The sequence below is a fragment of the Grus americana genome, chromosome 1, assembly GCF_028858705.1.
Source record: "Grus americana isolate bGruAme1 chromosome 1, bGruAme1.mat, whole genome shotgun sequence".
NCBI classification, from domain to species: Eukaryota; Metazoa; Chordata; class Aves; order Gruiformes; family Gruidae; genus Grus; species Grus americana.
The window spans coordinates 162,635,835-162,654,473 of NC_072852.1; the positions used below are offsets into that span (position 1 = coordinate 162,635,835).

Sequence of the window (18,639 nt, forward strand, 5' to 3'; positions counted from 1 at the left end):
TCAGAGGCGGCGAGCTCTATTGTTCGGGCGCGTGGGGAGAGGGGAAGGCGTTTTTTTTCGCGCAGGCTCTGGGTGTAGCCGCTACGGCCCTGGCTGTGAAACCCCCGGGAGAACTACTGCGTGGGTCCCGTGTTGCGCATGCGCACTCCTGTGGCCGCGGCGCAAGTCAGCGGGGGATGAGGGCTGCCGCCGTAAAGCGCGGACGATGTCGGGGCCGCCGCTGTTCGAGAAGCGGCTGCTGGTGACGGGCGGCGCGGGGTTCATGTGAGTGGCGGCCGCCGTGCCCCGGGCGCGGCCTCGCCTCTCCGCTGGGCCGGGCAGGGGCCGTCGGCCTTCTTTCTGGGGGCGCGGGTGGGACACGGCGACTGGTGCGGCGGGCGGGGAAGAGCGGCAGGCCGGGGCGGGAGGCTTCCCGCGTTGCCGCCTCCCTTGGGCCTGTCCGAGGCCGGTTCAGAGGCGCCGCTGGCTGGGGCGGCGGGCCGCCTTCGCTTAGGCACAGGTGTTTCTGCAGGACCAGGTTCGCCTTGGAGGCTGCCTGTGGCTCTCCCGTGTCGGGGAGTTTGAGGTGGGGAGCGAGCTGGGTTGCTGCCCGGCTGTCCTCCGCCCACGGCCGGCGAGAGGGTGATCGGTGAAGGGACCTCCCAGCGCTGACGGTGGGAGCCGGTGCTCAGCCTCAGCCGGGGCGGGGATGGGGGTGCTGTGCTTTGAGCCAAAGACTGTTTCTCACTTCTGCTCCCCAGTGCAGTGGGCTCTGCTCCAGGCAGAGAAAGTTCAGGTCCATCTTAAGCTTGAGCCTGTCAGCGTGCCCGGAGTCTGATGCGGTGAGAGGATTAGACTTCTGTGTGCATCCCCAGCTTGGGGGGCTGGAGACGCAAATAAGCCCTGCGAAACCTGAACTCTCAGGGTGAGCGTCTTGTACACAAGACTGTACCAAAGAGAAATGCCACCTGACAATCAGGCTGTCATTTCTTCTTACACCTAGCAGCAGTGTCGGAGAGTTGAGTGTTGAGAGTCACTATTGAGAGTTAGGACAGTTGGCTGTTTAGTTCTCTGTAATACCTAGTGTATAAACTTAAAGAGTATAAAAGTACTTTAGAATGGCAATTGAATGTAACATATGACAGTTGGTTTTTTGGTTTTTTTTTTTCAATGTGGCTGTGAGCGGTGCTGTTTTCTTTTGTTATAGCGTGAACTTTTAATCTGATTTTTAGTTTCTTAACAATATGCAAGTATAGGCAGTATCAATAACTGTAAAATGTTTTTCCTCTATCCTACAGTGCTTCGCATGTCGTCGTCTCTCTTGTGAAAAGCTATCCAAACTATCTGATTATAAATCTAGATAAAGTAAGTAGCTTGTTTTCTTTCTTGATACAGAAAACTTTTAAAATTGATTTTAATGCAATCTATAGTATGTTGAAATTGATATGGATTAGTGTTATCTATTCAATTTTTGTTTGACTATCCATTTGTTCCTACACAAAAAAAAGATCAGCTGCTGTTCATGCTTACAGTCTTGTGCCCACCACAAATAATTATTTGAAAAAAAAAGCTTTTAAAGTTCTAAACTTCTACTTAAGAATTTTTGCGGTTAGGATACCTTTCAGAGTAAAAAAATAGCTTTTCTTTTGAAAGAAGTTTTTACTTTGTTCTCAAACTCTTTAGTAATTAGGTTGGATCTGAATTAGCTGCTTTACTTTCACAAAGCCCACTTAACGATATTGTGTGGCTATTTCTCTTTAGCTCGACTACTGTGCAAGCTTGAAGAATCTTGAAACCATCTCTGAAAAAGAAAACTACAAGTTTATCCAGGTGATAAAGCCTTCTCTTCTAGGAAACTTGACTTTTTACTGATTTTTATGCCTTCATGTCAAGGTAATGTGGTCTCCAAAGCTCCCCAAACTAGAGGCCACTGCTTTCATTTATGGTAAAGTTGAAATTACTTCTACTAATCTATAGTGAAGGATGAGTCGGTGTATGTAATGTGCCAGTGTATGTGACAATCACATGGACATAACAGCATTTACTTCATCTGTTTACCTTTATTAATAGACTTCATATTTCACCCACAGAAGTCTGTGACAATATGCAGTATGTTCTGTCTCTTACATAAAGTAGTCTTTTGAAAGTTGATATATTTTATTGAATAATAAAGGTACAGAATTGGTAAAAGCATGATTTTGGAGATGAGTGGTTTTAGGGATGATTGTTTCACTTTTGATAGGTGGTATGGACAAGGTGGACTCAGATCCAGCTCTTCTGTGCTTCTCTGATACTTAGATTTTGCAACTTCAAACACTGCCACTTGTCGTATTTCATGGTGTGCAACATGCTCTTTCTTGTTCTGTTAGCGCTAGACACCAGGCTATATTCTTGCTTTGGCTGCTGTTGATGCTGTGTAGTTTGTAGTTGTTTTGGAACAGGGTCTTGTGGAAACATTCAAGGTATGCCTTTTCTTTTTAAAATTCTGCCAATTAAATTAGTTTACTGTTTCCACAGCTTTATCTTCAGGCAGGGAATGGATTTTGATTTATTGTTCAGATAAACATTCTGGCTGCTGGGTTTGTATGATGAGGTTCTTCCCCTCCACGGAAGTTATTACTGATGCTGGTTGCTCTGTCTAGCTGGGCTACCCAAGGTTGCAGGACGTAAGAGAATGCATATAGTTTAATTTTCTGAAATAGCAACTTTGGGGCAACTTTGTCAGAGATAATAGATGTAAGTTAAATGTATCTCTTAGATTCAGGGAAGGTTGGGAATTGAACTTGTCTTCACTTGTTTGGTGACCCTCATGGCTGTTTACATTTTTGTGAACCTACCTCTTTTTTTCAGCAAGCAATTTTCTCCGAGCTATTGGGATAAAAGTTGTATGAGAGGAAAGGGGATGTCTACTAAGCAAATGTACCCCGTTTCAGCATGCCCAAACTGGATTTTTGGTTATTTTTCCTAATGGTTTTGACAGTTTCCAGTATGTGATATGAAATGTATGAATGCTGTAGAAAAGCCTCATTACCTGGGTATATATTAACATGTATTTGCTGGGGATAGCACAGAGTTCTAGAAGGCATCCTGTTAACAGCCAGTTCCCTACGTGAAGCAGGGGATTAGTAACAAGGAATGGTGTAGCTATACTGCTTCTGAACTAGAGTAGGAATATATTCTCACAAAATTTACAACAGGATAATTAATTCCAACTCTTTGGTTTGGTGGGGTTTTTTTGTAGGTTTTTTTTTTTGGTGGAGAAGGAAGAGTTTTTTCATGCAGCTGGTATGCAGCCAAGCAGTTTACACTCATAGGAGAAACTGCACTAGAAAAAATATTCTGATGGACGAGCCCTATGATTAGAACTGTAACACTGTTATTGGCCTTAGGAGAGAACAGGAAGGATAAATGCTGTGGTGTTGCTGTAGAAAAGAAACCTGTTTTGGAAGGTGGAGAAGTAAAAGTTTAGAAAATTTGCATAACGGGCTGTATGGAAAGATACAGTTTTATTACAATTTCTGTTGTTGCTTATCACAGATGTATCAACTTGGAATTTCAGTGTTAAAAAATATTGAATAATTGTAACCATTTAGTTCAAAATAATGTATGAACCTGAAGTATTTATTGGAGTGTTTCAGTTCTGTTCAGGGATGAGGACTAGGAAAATCAGTTCATCTTCCTCCCATTTCTGACATACAATATTTCTTTAAGTCTGTTGTTCAGAGTTCTTGCACGAGAACTTCTTAAAACATAGGCAATTAACTAAATTGCCTTGTTATTGAAAATACAGAAGTCTTTCTCCCCAAGACACCCCTTCTCCAGTACTATGGTTAAGTTGAGCCAACAGATAAATATTAAAAGCTTTTTCTCAGCTTGTATTTACCTTTAAAAGCTGCTGTTCCTTCTGTGTCAAACTAAAGAATGACCTGTGTGTTGATGTCTTACTCTTTTCTAAATATATAAATTTAAAAAAAAATACCAAAACAAACAATAAAAACCTAAAATCCTTGCAAGGCATCCAACCATCTATTTTGACAGAAGTGGAAATCCACTTCACCTTTTATAGTGCCACTAGGTGTCACTCTCCGCTAGCCAGACTCCAGTAACTCTTACCTCCTGCGGGAACTTGTCATTTCAACCTCAGCATTCAAGCTACACGCTGTACTTCTGTTGTGTATCTTTTGGGAGCAATGCTGTTTCTACTGTTAAATCCTGAAATAAGTTTTGTTGAGGCTATTGCTCAAAATGTGTGAAACTTCTATCTCGTCTTATTTTAGATACAGCATTGACAAATTGCCCAAAACTCAATTGGTAGTGCTTTTTGTATCCTGTGCTTGAATGAAAACTTACTATTTTCTATCAAAAAGAATTTGTTAATGGCTTTTTTTTTCCTGTTTAGGGAGATATTTGTGAACCTGATTTTATAAAACAGCTCTTCAAAACTGAGAAAATAGATATAGTCCTTCATTTTGCAGCCCAAACACATGTAGGTGAGCATTGTTGCATATTTTGGTATTATTTTCTATGAGTATATGTGTTTGAAATATATACTGATATTTTTTGTCTTTTCCCTTCGTATAAAACAAGGATATGGTTTGTCTCTGCAAACTACATGATTCATGGTCCGGTGACCTTTTTAACTTTAACTTAAAGGAGTTCACAGCCTGAATTTAAAAAGTGCTTCATCTGACTGTTGTCTGTTTCGATTGTGCATAGATAGTAATGCCTTTTTTTTTTTTGCATTTAATTTTTAAGTTCCATTTAGACAGACATGTAACTGTCAGTGTATTGGTGGAGCCATGAAGACAATGGAAAAAGAGTTTGTACATAGTCTTAAGTTTTTACTTGATTGGCTCCACCCTTGCAGGAAAAAATGCAGTATGGAAGCTAAAGAATTAGGCATAGCTCCCTTCAGAATCCTGCCTGGATTCTAAAGGGAGACAATGAATTACACTTAAAAGTGCCTATTTCAGATTATCATTCTTCAGTAACACCGTTAATGAGAAGTATCCCTACCATACTCAGATGGCAAAGTCATTATTAAATGAAGACACTTTCTACGCTGACAATCAAAGAACTAGTGATAAAGTCCCAGTCTATATTGCAACCTCTATATGGTTCAACAGGAAACCACATCTTTCCCAAATTTAATCAGAATTGTCTGTATTTTTGGTTTAATCTAGATCTTTCATTTTGGCATGCCCTTGAATTCACCTATGTGAATGTTTATGGCACTAATGTACTGGTTGCTGCTGCACATGAAGCCAATGTGGAGAAATTTGTCTATGTCAGTACAGATGAAGTATATGGAGGTAGCATTGATGAGGTGAGTTTGAAAGTGCATGAGGGTTTTTCTACCTTTACTTACTTTTAATAGTAAAACCAAAATGAGTCTAACTTTCCTTGGCCTCTGTGAATGTATGGCTTTTGAGCTATTTCTGACAATACTGGAACTTGTAAACAAGCACGGGTTGTTTCTAGAAAGCCAAGTATCAAAATTATCCTGATTTTTTTTTTCCCTCTCTCTGTCTTGTTGCCCTCTCTGTCTGTCTTGACTATATGGAAATCTTTTTGATTCTTGCCAGTTTATGCCTGACATCAGTTCAGGAAATGTAATTTAGCTGAGTAAAAGGACAAGTTACACATATTCCTCTTTCTAAAGGTATAAATAATGGCTAAGGAGTCTTGTGCCATAATCCATGAAAATATTAATGTATTTCAGAAAAGTAATGTGCACCTCATTATTGTTGCAATGTCTTTATCAGTTCCTTCAACACAATTTCAACCTGTAGACTTTTATGGTATCCAGGGATGTTTTCCTGCATGTAGACCAGTGGTTTGGCTGAGACAATTTGAAGTGAACTTTCTCTGCCTCTGGATCTTGAAAAGAGCACTTTCATTTAATCTTTTTTTTCTTTTTTTTGTCTTTGTGAATCATAGTAGAAGTTCTTGAAGAGAGTGGGTTTTTTGGGGGGGACAGGAAGATGAAAAAGTAAATCAGGGTCAATTAATTTCAGAGGCAAAGGTCAGACAAGAACAGTAAGTCTTTTAATCATGTGTTAAGGTGATTGTTATGAATTGCACCTCAGGCAGTGTAAAATCCCTCCTGTCTTTGGTTCATTACTGTATCTTTTCTTTTTATCCAAGTGAGAAGTAGATAGAAGTGGCAGGGTAGCCATGAAGCTACCTGTTCTGGAACAGGTCAGAATTGTTACTTTGGAGGGCTTTTGGCTGAAATTCTACTTTTCTTATAGAAATAAAGTTTATAGAAAAGGGAGAATGGACTCCTTTTATTTAGGACTGAAAGATTGATTTGCTAGCTGTGGTGCAATGGTGCTCTGAGGCAATATGAGCCTGAAAAGGATTGAACCTCCTTGTGACAACAGTGGTTATTTTACAAGATAAAAACCTACAGACCTGTTACTGTGAGGTACTCTGATAGAAGTGTAAAAATATTACTGCTGGTATTCTGGCTGCCTCCTGTGTTTGATAAATAGACTGCCTTTTGTAATTGTCCTTCTGCTGTAAGTGGAAGAGTGACTTTCTCAGACTGGTGTGCTTGCATATGTAAGGATTTTTACTATGGTTGCAAGTGCAGCTTTTGTAACTTTAAGTCTTAATCTGGGCAAAAGAAATTGAGTAATGTGAGTCTTTCTCTTCATTTTAGGAATTTGATGAATCTTCACCAAAACGTCCAACGAATCCTTATGCCTCCTCTAAAGCAGCTGCAGAGTGTTTTGTTCAGTCTTACTGGGAAAGGTACCAAGTAAGTTGATGCACAGGCTTCAAGAACTCTGAAGCCTGTACTTAAGTGTTTGTGCTATGTGTTAAAAAAGAAAAAAATCAGTAATAGTCCACACAGTGCCACCTCTTTTCTGATTGCTAGTCTTGTAGTTTGGATGTGTCAGAGGATGTCCACCACTTTTTGGTAGACATACACTGCAAGACAGCGTTCCTCAGGGGTCAGCACTGGGACCGTCAGTGTTCAACATCTTTGTTGGTGACATGGACAGTGGGATCAAGTGCACCCTCAGCAAGTTTGCCGACAACACCAAGCTGTGTGGTGTGGTCGACATGCTGGAGGGAAGGGATGCCATCCAGAGGGACCTTGACAGGCTTGAGAGATGGGCCTATGTGAACTGCATGAAGTTCAACAAGGCCAAGTGCAAGGTCCTGCACATGGGTTGGTGCAATCCCAAGCACAACTCCAGGCTGGGCGGAGAATGGATTGAGAGCAGCCCTGAGGAGAAGGACTTGGGGGTATTGATTGATGAGAAGCTCAACATGAGCCGGCAGTGTGCGCTTGCAGCCCAGAAAGCCAACCGTGTCCTGGGCTGCATCTAATGAAGTGTGACCAGCAGGTCGAGGGAGGTGATCCTGCCCCTCTACTCTGCTCTTGTGAGACCCCACCTGGAGTACTGCGTCCAGCTCTGGGGCCCCCAGTACAAGAAAGACATTGAGCTGTTGGAGCGAGTCCAGAGGAGGGCCATGAAGCTGATCAGAGGGCTGGAGCAGCTCTCCTATGAGGACAGGCTGAGAGAGTTGGGATTGTTCAGCCTGGAGAAAAGAAGGCTCCGGGGAGATCTAATTGTGGCCTTCCGGTACCTGAAGGGGCCTACAGGAAAGCTGGAGAGGGACTGTTTATCAGGGAGTGTAGTGACAGGACAAGGGGTAATGGGTTTAAGCTGAAGGAGGGTCAATGTAGATTAGATGTTAGAAAGAAATTCTTTACTGTGAGGGTGGTGAGGCACTGGAACAGGTTGCCCAGAGAGGTTGTGGATGCCCTCTCCCTGGAAGTGTTTGAGACCAGGTTGGATGAGGCTTTGGGCAACGTGGTCTAGTGGAGGGTGTCCCTGCCCATGGGAGGGGTGTTGGAACTAGATGATCTTTGAGGTCCCTTCCAACCCAAACCATTCTATGATTCTATGACAGTGGGGAGAGGTCAAATGTCATGGTTTTTTTGAAATCTGAACTGTAATGTCTAAAAATGTTCTTTGATAAAATGGTCAAAGAGAACATTAGCAATTTAAAAAAACCCCAATATGAAGCCTGAAGGAAATCATTTATACAGAAGTAGAATATGCAAAGTTCCAGTCTTACTAGGACTAGGCTCATAGTGAAAGCAAAGAAAAAGAACCCCCCCATTATTCAGATTTGTTGAAGCAAAAATATTTGGTATTTTGAATACTTCAGTCTTTTGTTGTTTTTGACATAAAGTTGACTTGAATAAGATGTTAATGACCATGAAACATGTTCTTGCCATAAGTAGTAAGCCGTTCTTCAGTCAGATACATGTATGTAATGTCCTATCATGGTTCCATAGCAAGCCTGAGAGATTGTAAACATTTGTCACTTGTGGTGCTTCTAACAGACTGAGAAGGCTGGAGGCCCTTGCCTAGTTGACCGAAGTATAGCTTATGAATTAATGTTTGTAAGGGCTTGCAGATTTTTGAATAAGCATTGTGGGTGTGTCAGTCTATTGATCAGCAAGAAGCCTACAGATTTTTACTGGTATATATTTTCTTATGTAATTACATGCATGTTTAATACTCTTAAGTTTCCAGTTGTTATCACACGGAGCAGTAATGTTTATGGACCACACCAGTATCCGGAAAAAGTAAGTTAAACCTATGCTTTACCCTGAGCTTCAGTATACCATAATTTAGGGTTGCAGTGGTGTTAGGTTGTTCTCGTACGAATGGACTGACTTTTGAAAAAAAGCACTGTTTTGCAGGTGTATTTGTCCATGCTTCCCTGTGATTATATATTTTGATCTCATGCTAACATGTCTTGTGTGTTTTGGTTGTCAGTAAAGCATGGATTAGATTTCTAGATATCCACATGAATCTTACTATCATGACTGTGTTGTAATTTTTCTACTTTTCAAAAGATATTTAACTGCCCCATGTCTGGCAGGGTTCCCCTACATATTACATTAACTCACATGTCATGTGCTGTAATTAGGAATGTTTAGTAGCTAAGGTAAACATTTCAAAAAGTAAATTGCGAGAGAGTAATGTGTCTGGTATAGAAAGAGGTGTTCCAACCTGTACAGAAAATAAATAAGGTGAAGCTGTAGCAATCAGATATATGGTGAGAAGTAGCGCAAAGCGACTTGTTCTCTGCATCTGCCCATACATACCTTGTGGAGTAACTATTTAAAATGGTTATTAGTGAGAGGGAGTTGCCTTTGTAGGCAACACCAAGATCTGCTATGCTAGTGAATGGAAGTACACTGATGGAATGATAACGATAATCATATGTGCTCTTTGGAGTTCAGAGCTTGTGTGAAACGTAGGTATGCTTTGCAGTTCTAGTGAGATAGTTTTTAATTTGAATACTTTACATGTGTTGGGGTTTTTTTTGAAAAAAAAAAAAAAAATCCCTACATTATTGCAAGTGGATAAGCAGTGGTTTTGAAAATACGTTTTTCACTGATCTGTGACTTGGGAAATGTCTGACTACAGGTTGCACGATGTTGGGAGTATATTCAGGAGGTGCATCACTATTTACTTGCTTTCAGCTTATATATATTCTTCCTCAAGTATTTTAGTTACTGCTAAGAATACAATATTAGGCTAGATGGATCTTTAGTTTCACCTAGTATGTCTGCCCCTATGATGAGAATAGTAACTTAGCTATTCCAAATATTTTAATTTTGTTTTCTAATGGGTTCAGTTTAAAGCCTTTAATAGCAGAGCCAACTGTTCTGGAGTTTCTGGGACGTTATAAATGGATCTAAGTTTGTAGCTGAACATAATGTTGTAAATCTTTATGCTGCAAGCTAGTGGCTTTCACTTGATCTATGTTCACTTATCTTGAAATTCTCTTTTGGTTCTCTTCTGAATTTAATTATTTTAATGACTCTTACTTTTTGACTATAGATTTACTGCAACTTGCTGGATGTTTAAACCATGTTCTAAACTGTTTGCGCTTCTGTGTGCAAAAAGTAATGGAACTGCTTTCTTTAGTACGTTTGTAACTACTGATTTGTAATGGTCGACTGGAAAGATAAGCTTTACAACACAATTGAGGATAAAAACAACCCCAAACTAAATCCTTGCAGTTTCTAGGCTTGATACATTCTTTGATTTGACATAAGAAAACTTAAAAGTATTTAAAGGATCTTATTAAAATTCTTAATGGTACTTACTGGTGAAGCTCCATGTTTTTTGCAGAATAACAGCTTCTAAAATAGCGGAGTAATTTTTTTGTTGTTGTTGTTCAATTCCTTAGGTTATTCCGAAGTTTATATCTTTGTTGCAACAGAACAGAAAATGGTATGTAATATGCTTTTTTGTTTGTGGTATTTGTGCTATAAAACTTTAATTACAGTTACAAATATGTGGTATAGTTCATAAAATGATAATTTCATATATAAGTTATGAATTGCTTATTTTAACAATAGGATTTCCTTAAAAACTAAAGGATTGTTTGCATGTCACCTACTTAAAGTACCTTCAGGTAATGGTTAACAGCAAAACTGCTTAAACCACAGTCTAATAAATTGAATGCTTCTATGTAAGGATTAACAAAAATTTCTTGCCTTTTCTTGGTTTTAAGCTGTATTCATGGTTCTGGACTTCAAAGAAGGAATTTCCTTTATGCAACTGACGTGGTAGAAGCATTCCTTACTGTCCTCAAGGAAGGGAAGCCAGGTGAAATTTATAACATTGGGACTAACTTTGAGATGTCCATTACCCAGCTTGCTAAGGAGTTAATCCATTTAGTGAGTACACAGTTACGATGTTTGTCTTTACCAGTCATTGCACATATGAACAATTCTACTATAAACCTTTTGTAGCTCTGAGGGAGTTTAGGCTTGTGGTGGGTCTTAGACAGTTGTAGCAGAACAATGTGCCACACTTTCTGTGGCAGCTGTACTGTGTAAGTTTGCAGTACAGGCTATCGTGCATTGCACTGCTGCATCAGTTATCCTGACTGGGATGTAATTGGCATAATGATTAAATGCCATTTGGTAGGGTTTTTTCATGCTGGTTGGTTCGGTTTTGATGTGAGAATGTCACACTGTTAAAATCTAACAATTTGATTATGAATAGTTTGTGGTGTTGTTTTTTTTTTTTTAAAACAGACTTAAATCTTGTTAAAAATCTATTTTTAAATGTGTGTTAAGACAATGCAAGATTTGTGGGGGTAACTTTTGTTTCTTTTCCTGACAGATAAAGAAGACCAGTTCGGAATCTGAAATGGAGCACTGGATGGATTATGTCAAAGACAGGTAAGAAAATAGCAAAGGACACGCAGACTAGCTTTATCCTGAAGGCTTCTGGGTCTCTTGGGAAATAGTTTTTTCTGAAAGTGTTTCTGCTCTGCAGGAGAGAAAACTTTGAAGGGAGTAAGAGCTGGTTTGGTTTCTTTTTTTTTTTTTTGCTAGTGGATTTGACATCTATGATCTGTACAGAACACTGTATAGAAAACCAGGATTTCCATTTACTACTTGGATCATTAGGTCAGTGTATATGTCTTGAAGGGGAATGTATAGTGCTAATTTGTCTGTCTCCAGACTTTCTTCAGACTTCTCACTACTGAAGTCTGCTCTGGGAAAAGGACAAGTTTTACACAGTGGATAAATCTTCTCTTAAGGGTAGTTTAGATGGTTTATTCAGTACATTGTATTCAACATCACTTGAGTGAGATGAATCCCATCGTCTCTCATTTAGCTTTAGATGTTAATGCAACTAGTTCAGACTTGGATGTGCTTTATAGGTATGACCCACTCTCCACAGGCAGAAATACGCACTCGCAGAGTGTCGTTAATTTTAGATTCCTATCTTAAGATGAAACTGCAATCTCAAAAGTAGATGTAAAACTCTGAGGTGCCAAAGTTAGGCCAGTGGCAAAAACGGATAGCTTCTTATAAGTATGCTTTTGCTGTGTGTTTCCGTCCTTAATTTCAGGCTTGGTTTGGCTCTCTTCTTTTATCTCCGTTTCTTTTCTGCAGCAACAATGAGTCTCTGCTTACTTTAGATATCACTCTGTTTCTCCAGAGTGATTAGAAATGACGTATCTGCTGATAGCAGTTAAGTATTATTATGGCCTTTAGAATTCTCACTTTCTGTTCATATTTGGATTGTTATCATGGCAACCGAAGTGTCTTTAAATGTACTAATTTTTGTTTTTAAAAGGAAGTGTTCTTCAGAATCCTATCTGAGTGTATCGCAGGACTTTGAACAAATTGCCTTTGGCTCACGTGATGTGAGTGTTCACTAGGTCTTGGTGTAATTCAGACTGAGGTGTTTCTTCATGTGTATTGGGCCGTGTCCACTAATGTTTAAACATAAATGGGCTTGGCAAAACTAGCCTCTTAAGAATACATATTTCAAAGAATGTTGGGGCCTTATAAAAGATTCTTAGGATACCTACATAATGATTATTTAATTCTGTAATGAGCGGCTTAAAGGTTGTGGGGGTTACTTTCCGTGGAAAAATTACTTCTGCTTCTGCTTGAGATTAGCATGGTTTAGTAATGGTGATAAGTAGCTGGTTTCTGTCTGCACATGTAGCTTAACTGTTCAGTATGCTAGTGCCGGTAATGCAGGACTGCTAGACTAGGCTACCTAACTGCCAGATTGTGGGGTTGAAAATTTGTGCCGTGCTTAAATGTAGGGAATCTCTTTCTGTGTTGAAACTTGCAGCCTGATATTCTATGTATTCAATATTACTAAGTTTGTGTAGCTAATGAAGCCCTGTAGTGACAATGCTTTGGGAGTCTATGTATTTCAGATTTGAAGTATGTGAATGAAAATTTGTGGCCTTTCAGGATGAAAAATGTGAATGCTGATATTGGAAAACACTAGCTTGCGTAGTGACTATCTAAACAGTTGCAAATGCACTGATTGCACAGTTGCATTGGCAGTGATTTGAGTTTTGCATTCGTTTTTGTGCCAATAAGATATTAATTCATATTTATTCTAGTCAATTCCAAGTAATTGACTGTACAAACTGAACTGTATTGTTGTAGCTGCACTCAACTGCTGTGTATTTTTTGAAGGCAATATGATCTGTTCCTGTTGATGGGAATTTTCAAAATTGAAGCATAATGTTGGTTTGAAGACAATGTGAGTGTACTGCATATCTAATTAATGAGAAAATCTAATCAAATTGTTTTCCATGTGCATTTTATACTTCATCAGACCTACCAATGATCTGAGGTACCCAATGAGTTCAGAAAAAATGCACAGCTTGGGATGGAGACCTAAAGTGCCTTGGAAAGAAGGAATAAAGAAAACAAGTAGGACTGATGCCTTTTACACTAATTGATTTAGAAGTAATGGGAGGAAGGAAAGGGGGGAAAATGGGTGTGTAGGTTAGTTAATGAGAAGCTAAAGGGAATGAATTTAACAGTTTAATTTTGCAGAAAATTGTCTGCTTTTTTGGTAGTGAATTTGCCTGTTTAAAAAAAAAAAGAGTTAATCACAACAAAGTAACATCAGGTACTAGAATTAATTACTTTTTAATGCTAAATGTTGCATAAAGAATCTGTAAAATCTAAACTAGATTTTTTTTTAATAGCATAAGTTAAAGTTTTGCATGATGAACTATAAGCATGTTGTTAGTCGTATGATATTTGTAGAATATTTGAATTTCCCTGTTATCTCTGGTCAACTTGACTCATCAACATTCTCTTATTACTAGTTGAATGGTACAAAGAAAACTTTCACAACTGGAAAAACTCGGAGAAAGCTTTGGAGCCTTTTCCTGTGACAGAGCCATTTGCACAGCTCAGTGGTCCATAGGGTGATGGAGAACCTAAAGGAGCTTATTCTACCTCATACGTGTCTTCGGAGCCTGCAATCGAGTGGCAACGCTGAACTCTTAATGTGTTCAAGATACATGAACCATGATGAATACAGAACTACAGTATGGCACAACTTTGGAAGGGTTTCAGCACTTTATAAGTTGAACCTGTTAATTTCAGCTTTTGGTGCAATACTATATTCTCAGTAGATACTGATTATAGAGAACTGTACAGGGTGAAAAATATTTATAATGCTATAAATTAGTGTAACTCGTCAAATATGCCTTATTAATTTAGAATAATTAATTGCGGTTACAGCTTTTGGAACTTTCAATGAAATTTGTTTTACTTCTTGAGTTGTTCATCTGTATTAGTCTGTTTTTTACAGTGTAATATATTATTTTTGTCACTTTAAAGAGATGTATTTTATTTTTAATCAAGGGGAAAATGCTGTATTATCTGGAGAGTATAAATCAGTTGATAAAAGCTATATACAGCACCCATATGGTTCAGTCCTTTTCTCTGTTGGTGCAGTATTATCTTCTGTAGGTGACTCATTAAACTGTTACCTACTCTATAACTTTTAAGAGGGGGAGAGGAGAAAGGTGCCAAGAAATAGCAAGTGTTCCTGCTGAGATTTCCAGAAGCATTTTCTTAAACTTTGCTCTGTTTTAGATGTCATCTTTTTACTGTATTACTGTCTCTTACATGTTAACTTCCTTTTCTTAACTGTAATTGTAATGACCTTGAAATGCTGTAACGCAGTTAACATTCCAATGATGTTATTTCCTGTGATATGAAGGCTATTTATGGAGATAAATTTTAAAGACTTCTTTTCCTGTGAATTGTGAGTTGGCACACCTTATTCAATGCAGCGTTTCACTTTTTTTTTTTGTGACAAACATTTTAAAGATGAAACAATATTTGAGTTTTAATGTAAAGTTGGGGAGGAAGCTTCAGTTCTGGAAATATGTCAATGAATCTTTTTCAAAGTTGATTTAGTAATAAAAGTTACGATGTAACTGGTTTGTCTTTTTCAACATGTTTACTTAATTAGGTGGTGGGTTTTTTATATTTGCCAGTTTTTTCAGGATACAGGAAGAACTATCTTCACTTTTTTGGCTTTGAGGTGGCGGACATAGAATGGAAAACTCTTCTTCGTTTTATCACTCCAGCTTCTGTACTTGGCACAGTCCCAGACCCTCCTGTTGCCCCTGGGTAGAGCTGCAGAAGCTCGGGCTGGGATGCTGCGGTGTACTCAGAAACTGCTGCAACTCCTCACGTCTCTCAGAAATTAGGAGTTAACTCTCAAAACACATGCATGTACAGAAGTCCTTTTATCATCGCCCTAGGTGCAGGAAGAATGGAGCGTGGGGCGTTTGCTTTAGCTTTGCCCCTGTTAGAGTTTGGGTAGTAACTGAACGCTAAAAATGTAGTAGTCCTGACCCGGATAGCTACAGGTAGTTGGGCCCACGGTGCTCCCAATGTCATCATGCCTCTTGTGTGTTGCATGGTGCTCTTGATAAAAATGCTATTTTTGGTTGGTTAAGAATCATCTTAAAAGGAGGCTAAACAGTAAGCTTCTAGGCTTACCTTAGCACCAAGTGTGCATTCGAAAGTCTGGGAACGTGTTATTGAAGGTGAGTTTTCTGTGACAAAGCGGGATAATAATACTGTACTAGAATTGCATTGCACTTGTATTTTTGGGGGTTTCTGATAGTTGATTTAGCGGTCAAAACCTCCATTTGGGAAGGACAAAAGTTGCAAGACTTAATGTGCTAGTCTGTTAGAATATTGGGCTTGCCAGATGTTTAAGGTTAAGCTTCTGCTGATGAATTGCTTAAATTTTTTTGTTAAACAGTGCTGGTAACATTCAAATATTTTTCTTAATTTTTATATTTTCTTGAGATACAGTTTCCTTACAGTATGTGTTACTTATCCACCTTACTTTTTTCTATTTTACAAAAGCCAAAACCAGAAATGGCTGAAGTATTGCAAAGATCTGCTTTAGCTGTATTTATGCTTACTGTGGCAGCTGCGCTGGGTGAGCTACGTGAAAGTGCATATCCTTTCACATCTGCTTGTGCTGGAGTATTGGTTATGTGATGTGTCTAATTTTAGGAATAGAGATGATTGTTATTTTTAACCTTACAGATAGGTACAATGCCTTTGAAACATTTAAAAATCAATTAACTTGTGATAGTGTTACCAAATCAGAAATGCACAGAAGAAATCGGGGGGCATGATTGGTTTCTTTGAATAGATCTTTTGAAAGTTGTTTGGAGTGTTTAGATGCTGAAGATGAGAGCTTTGAAATTTATATGGCTGTCCAAACAAGTGATATTACTGGGAGGTGATTTTTCAAAAGCATCTATTAATTTTTAGTGGAAACTGTTCTAGTTCAAATGTTTTTGAATATTTAATCCTTCTGTTTGAGATTTTTTGGCTCTGCGTTCCTACTTTTTATATATATAAATATATACACGCACATTTTAAAAATATAGAAATATATATTAAAAAAGCTAATCTAGGAGGCTTTTGCTTTGAGCTACTTTGATGCTGTAGATCAGGTTGCCTTAACAGGTGAGTGCTCTGGTAGGAGCATTGCTTTCACAGGGAGAAGTCTTTTTACTGTTAAAGAAAACACCTTATTTTGCCATTAACCTTCTGGCTTCTGTAGGAAGAAAAGTACAAAGAATCAACTAGCAAATTGTTAATGTGGAGAAGTGTAATGCTTTTAAGTTTTATATGTTGCTGGTTTTACATGGAAGATGCGAAGACTCATTTCTGCAGAAGGCAAAGGTAGTGATGTAAAATACTGTGAACACTGCAATCTTTCAGTCTACTCTTCTGAGGGTTTGTGCCACAGAACAAAGTGCGGTTACACCAAAAAGAAAATAAATGGAGTAAAAGTGTACACCATTTAAATTGCTAAAGCTTTCTAAAGGAGATAGGGCTGGCCTTTGGCGCAGGGCTTCTATCCAGCTCCCATCGTGGATGAGACGCTCACACTTGGGAAATCGTTTGGGGATAGCTGTCAGTTCTACAGTTTTGGACGGTTTGGTTTTGGTTTTGTTTGTTTCGGTTTTTACTCCAATCCCTATTCTGGAGGGGTACAAAATAGCACAAATTTGGTTTCCCACTAGGAGAAAGTCGTGAATAGCTTTGGCTGGAATCAGAATGCTCTGTTATGCTAAAACTGTGTTCTTACACTCTTTAAGTAGCCATTGAATGCTAATATGTTTCTGCTTTTCAGTAAGAGGAACTTCCATACAAAACCCCTGATGTTTTTTGGGGGGAAAGTGGCTGTTTTATTAAATATACTGTGTCTGAGACTGAATCTTCCTTTTGTTTTTTGTTTCATTTTGTTTTGCATTACCTTTAGTTTTTATTTCCATTGCCATTTTACCTGGCAAAACAAAGGTTTTTAAAAATATTAAAAATCAGAATTGCCCATCTGCCCATAGTAGCTCTGATTTTTGTGGTAATGCATGAAAACTCTAAAGTCAATAGTGTTTTGATTTCTACACGTCATCACACATTTGGAGTTTATCTGCACCAAGGATCACAAGATTCTGTTAGCTGTCTCAGTAGGAGACACGCTTATTAAGTGACTACATTCATCACTTCTCAGCAAAACAATCATTGCCAGTGGCAATGGAAAATCATGAGAATATGAGATTTTGTATCAGTATGTTGTTAGCACACCTCTTTAGTACAATGGTGTGTTGTGGGTTTTTTTTTTTAACCTTTCCCTAACTGAAATTTTTTGTTAAGGAGTTTTTGTTTTCAGTCACTAAACTGCTGGTCTAGTCCTCAGCATTTTGACTTCTGAAAATATGTCAGCTCCTGAAGAACAATGGTTGCTCACAAAAGTGTTTCCAAAAGTGGGACAACTTGAGAGGAAAAATATACTCTGAAAGTAAAGGGAAATATGAGGGTGTGTGTCACCAAATATTCACAGGGTTGCTTTGGGAAAAGGCTGCTGCTTTCACACTTGAAAAAGGAGGGATTTGTTGAACTCCTCTGTTACTGTGGAAGAAAGTGTGCTTGGTTTGGCTTTTTTTTTTTTTTTTTTTTTAATAGGAGGGAGCAGCAGTGGATAATTGTGCAAAGCAGCATTTCTCCCCATGCAGGGAGCCTGAACAGGGATGCTCTTGCAGGTAGCTTTTTCTAGAGCTGTGGGATGTGCAAATAAACACAAAGTTGAGATGTGTTTACAGTGCCACGTGTGCTAACGTGTGCCCTCGGGTGCGTGCTCTGCCTTCGACCTATAGCCACAGGAGTGTGCTAACAGTTGCCTGTTGAAATAAATGTCTAATTTGCAATGTGAGAATAAACTATTTTTTCTTATACCTGTGCTTAAGTAGGATTTGTGATTTATGCAGACACATGGACCTTCTCCTGTGGAAGGTGCATGTCTGAGCAAGATCATGGAAAAATGAGGACGGAGGTGCCCTTTCTATTCATGTCTGTCCATGGTACAGCAGCTCTTTACAAAATTTGTCAGACTTCAAAATAAAATCCCTGGAAAATGAAGCAAAAATACTGCCCACTTAACACTCCTGAATCCTATAGACTATTCTAGTTTCTGTTACCCCCAAATACTCCAGGGGGCCATAGCCAAAGCACCTTTATCCTGATACTAAATTCATGTAGGTTATGTATTGTGCATAGACTTATAGTTTTGTGTTGTTGCTGCATTTGTCTTTGCCTTAAGGCACAAGGCACAATTTTATTTGCAAAGACCCGTCATCAATTCATTTGCGGTATTCAGGGTGACCGGTAATATCGTACGAGTGAACATCAATTTTATTTGGGTCACCGTACGCAACTGCCGGCCAGGTGCGGGGTGGAGAGGAACGGGTCACTGCTATCGCTTGGAGAGCTCCGACACGGGA

The 18,639-nt window shown here is 39.0% G+C and overlaps 1 protein-coding gene across 3 annotated transcripts; it reads left to right on the forward strand.

Moving 5' to 3' along the window:
• The first annotated feature begins 166 nt into the window (after window positions 1-166).
• Window positions 167-14,760, forward strand: TGDS (TDP-glucose 4,6-dehydratase). Of its 3 annotated transcripts, XR_008574288.1 has the most exons (13): window positions 167-264; window positions 1,278-1,344; window positions 1,741-1,809; window positions 4,379-4,469; window positions 5,163-5,305; window positions 6,647-6,745; window positions 8,537-8,596; window positions 10,216-10,259; window positions 10,543-10,708; window positions 11,160-11,218; window positions 11,942-12,019; window positions 13,134-13,231; window positions 13,636-13,652. XR_008574288.1 is itself a non-coding variant. In XM_054805596.1 (12 exons), exons 1-12 carry the CDS (start codon window positions 206-208, stop codon window positions 13,734-13,736), a joined length of 1,056 nt encoding a protein of 351 aa, XP_054661571.1. In that variant the 5' UTR covers window positions 167-205; the 3' UTR covers window positions 13,737-14,760. The 3 variants fall into 3 exon arrangements, 2 of the variants coding, with proteins under 2 accessions (XP_054661571.1, XP_054661584.1); XM_054805596.1 differs by lacking the exon at window positions 11,942-12,019 and having other exon boundaries at window positions 13,636-14,760; XM_054805609.1 differs by lacking the exons at window positions 5,163-5,305; window positions 11,942-12,019 and having other exon boundaries at window positions 4,379-4,465; window positions 13,636-14,760.
• The last annotated feature ends 3,879 nt before the right edge of the window (window positions 14,761-18,639 follow it).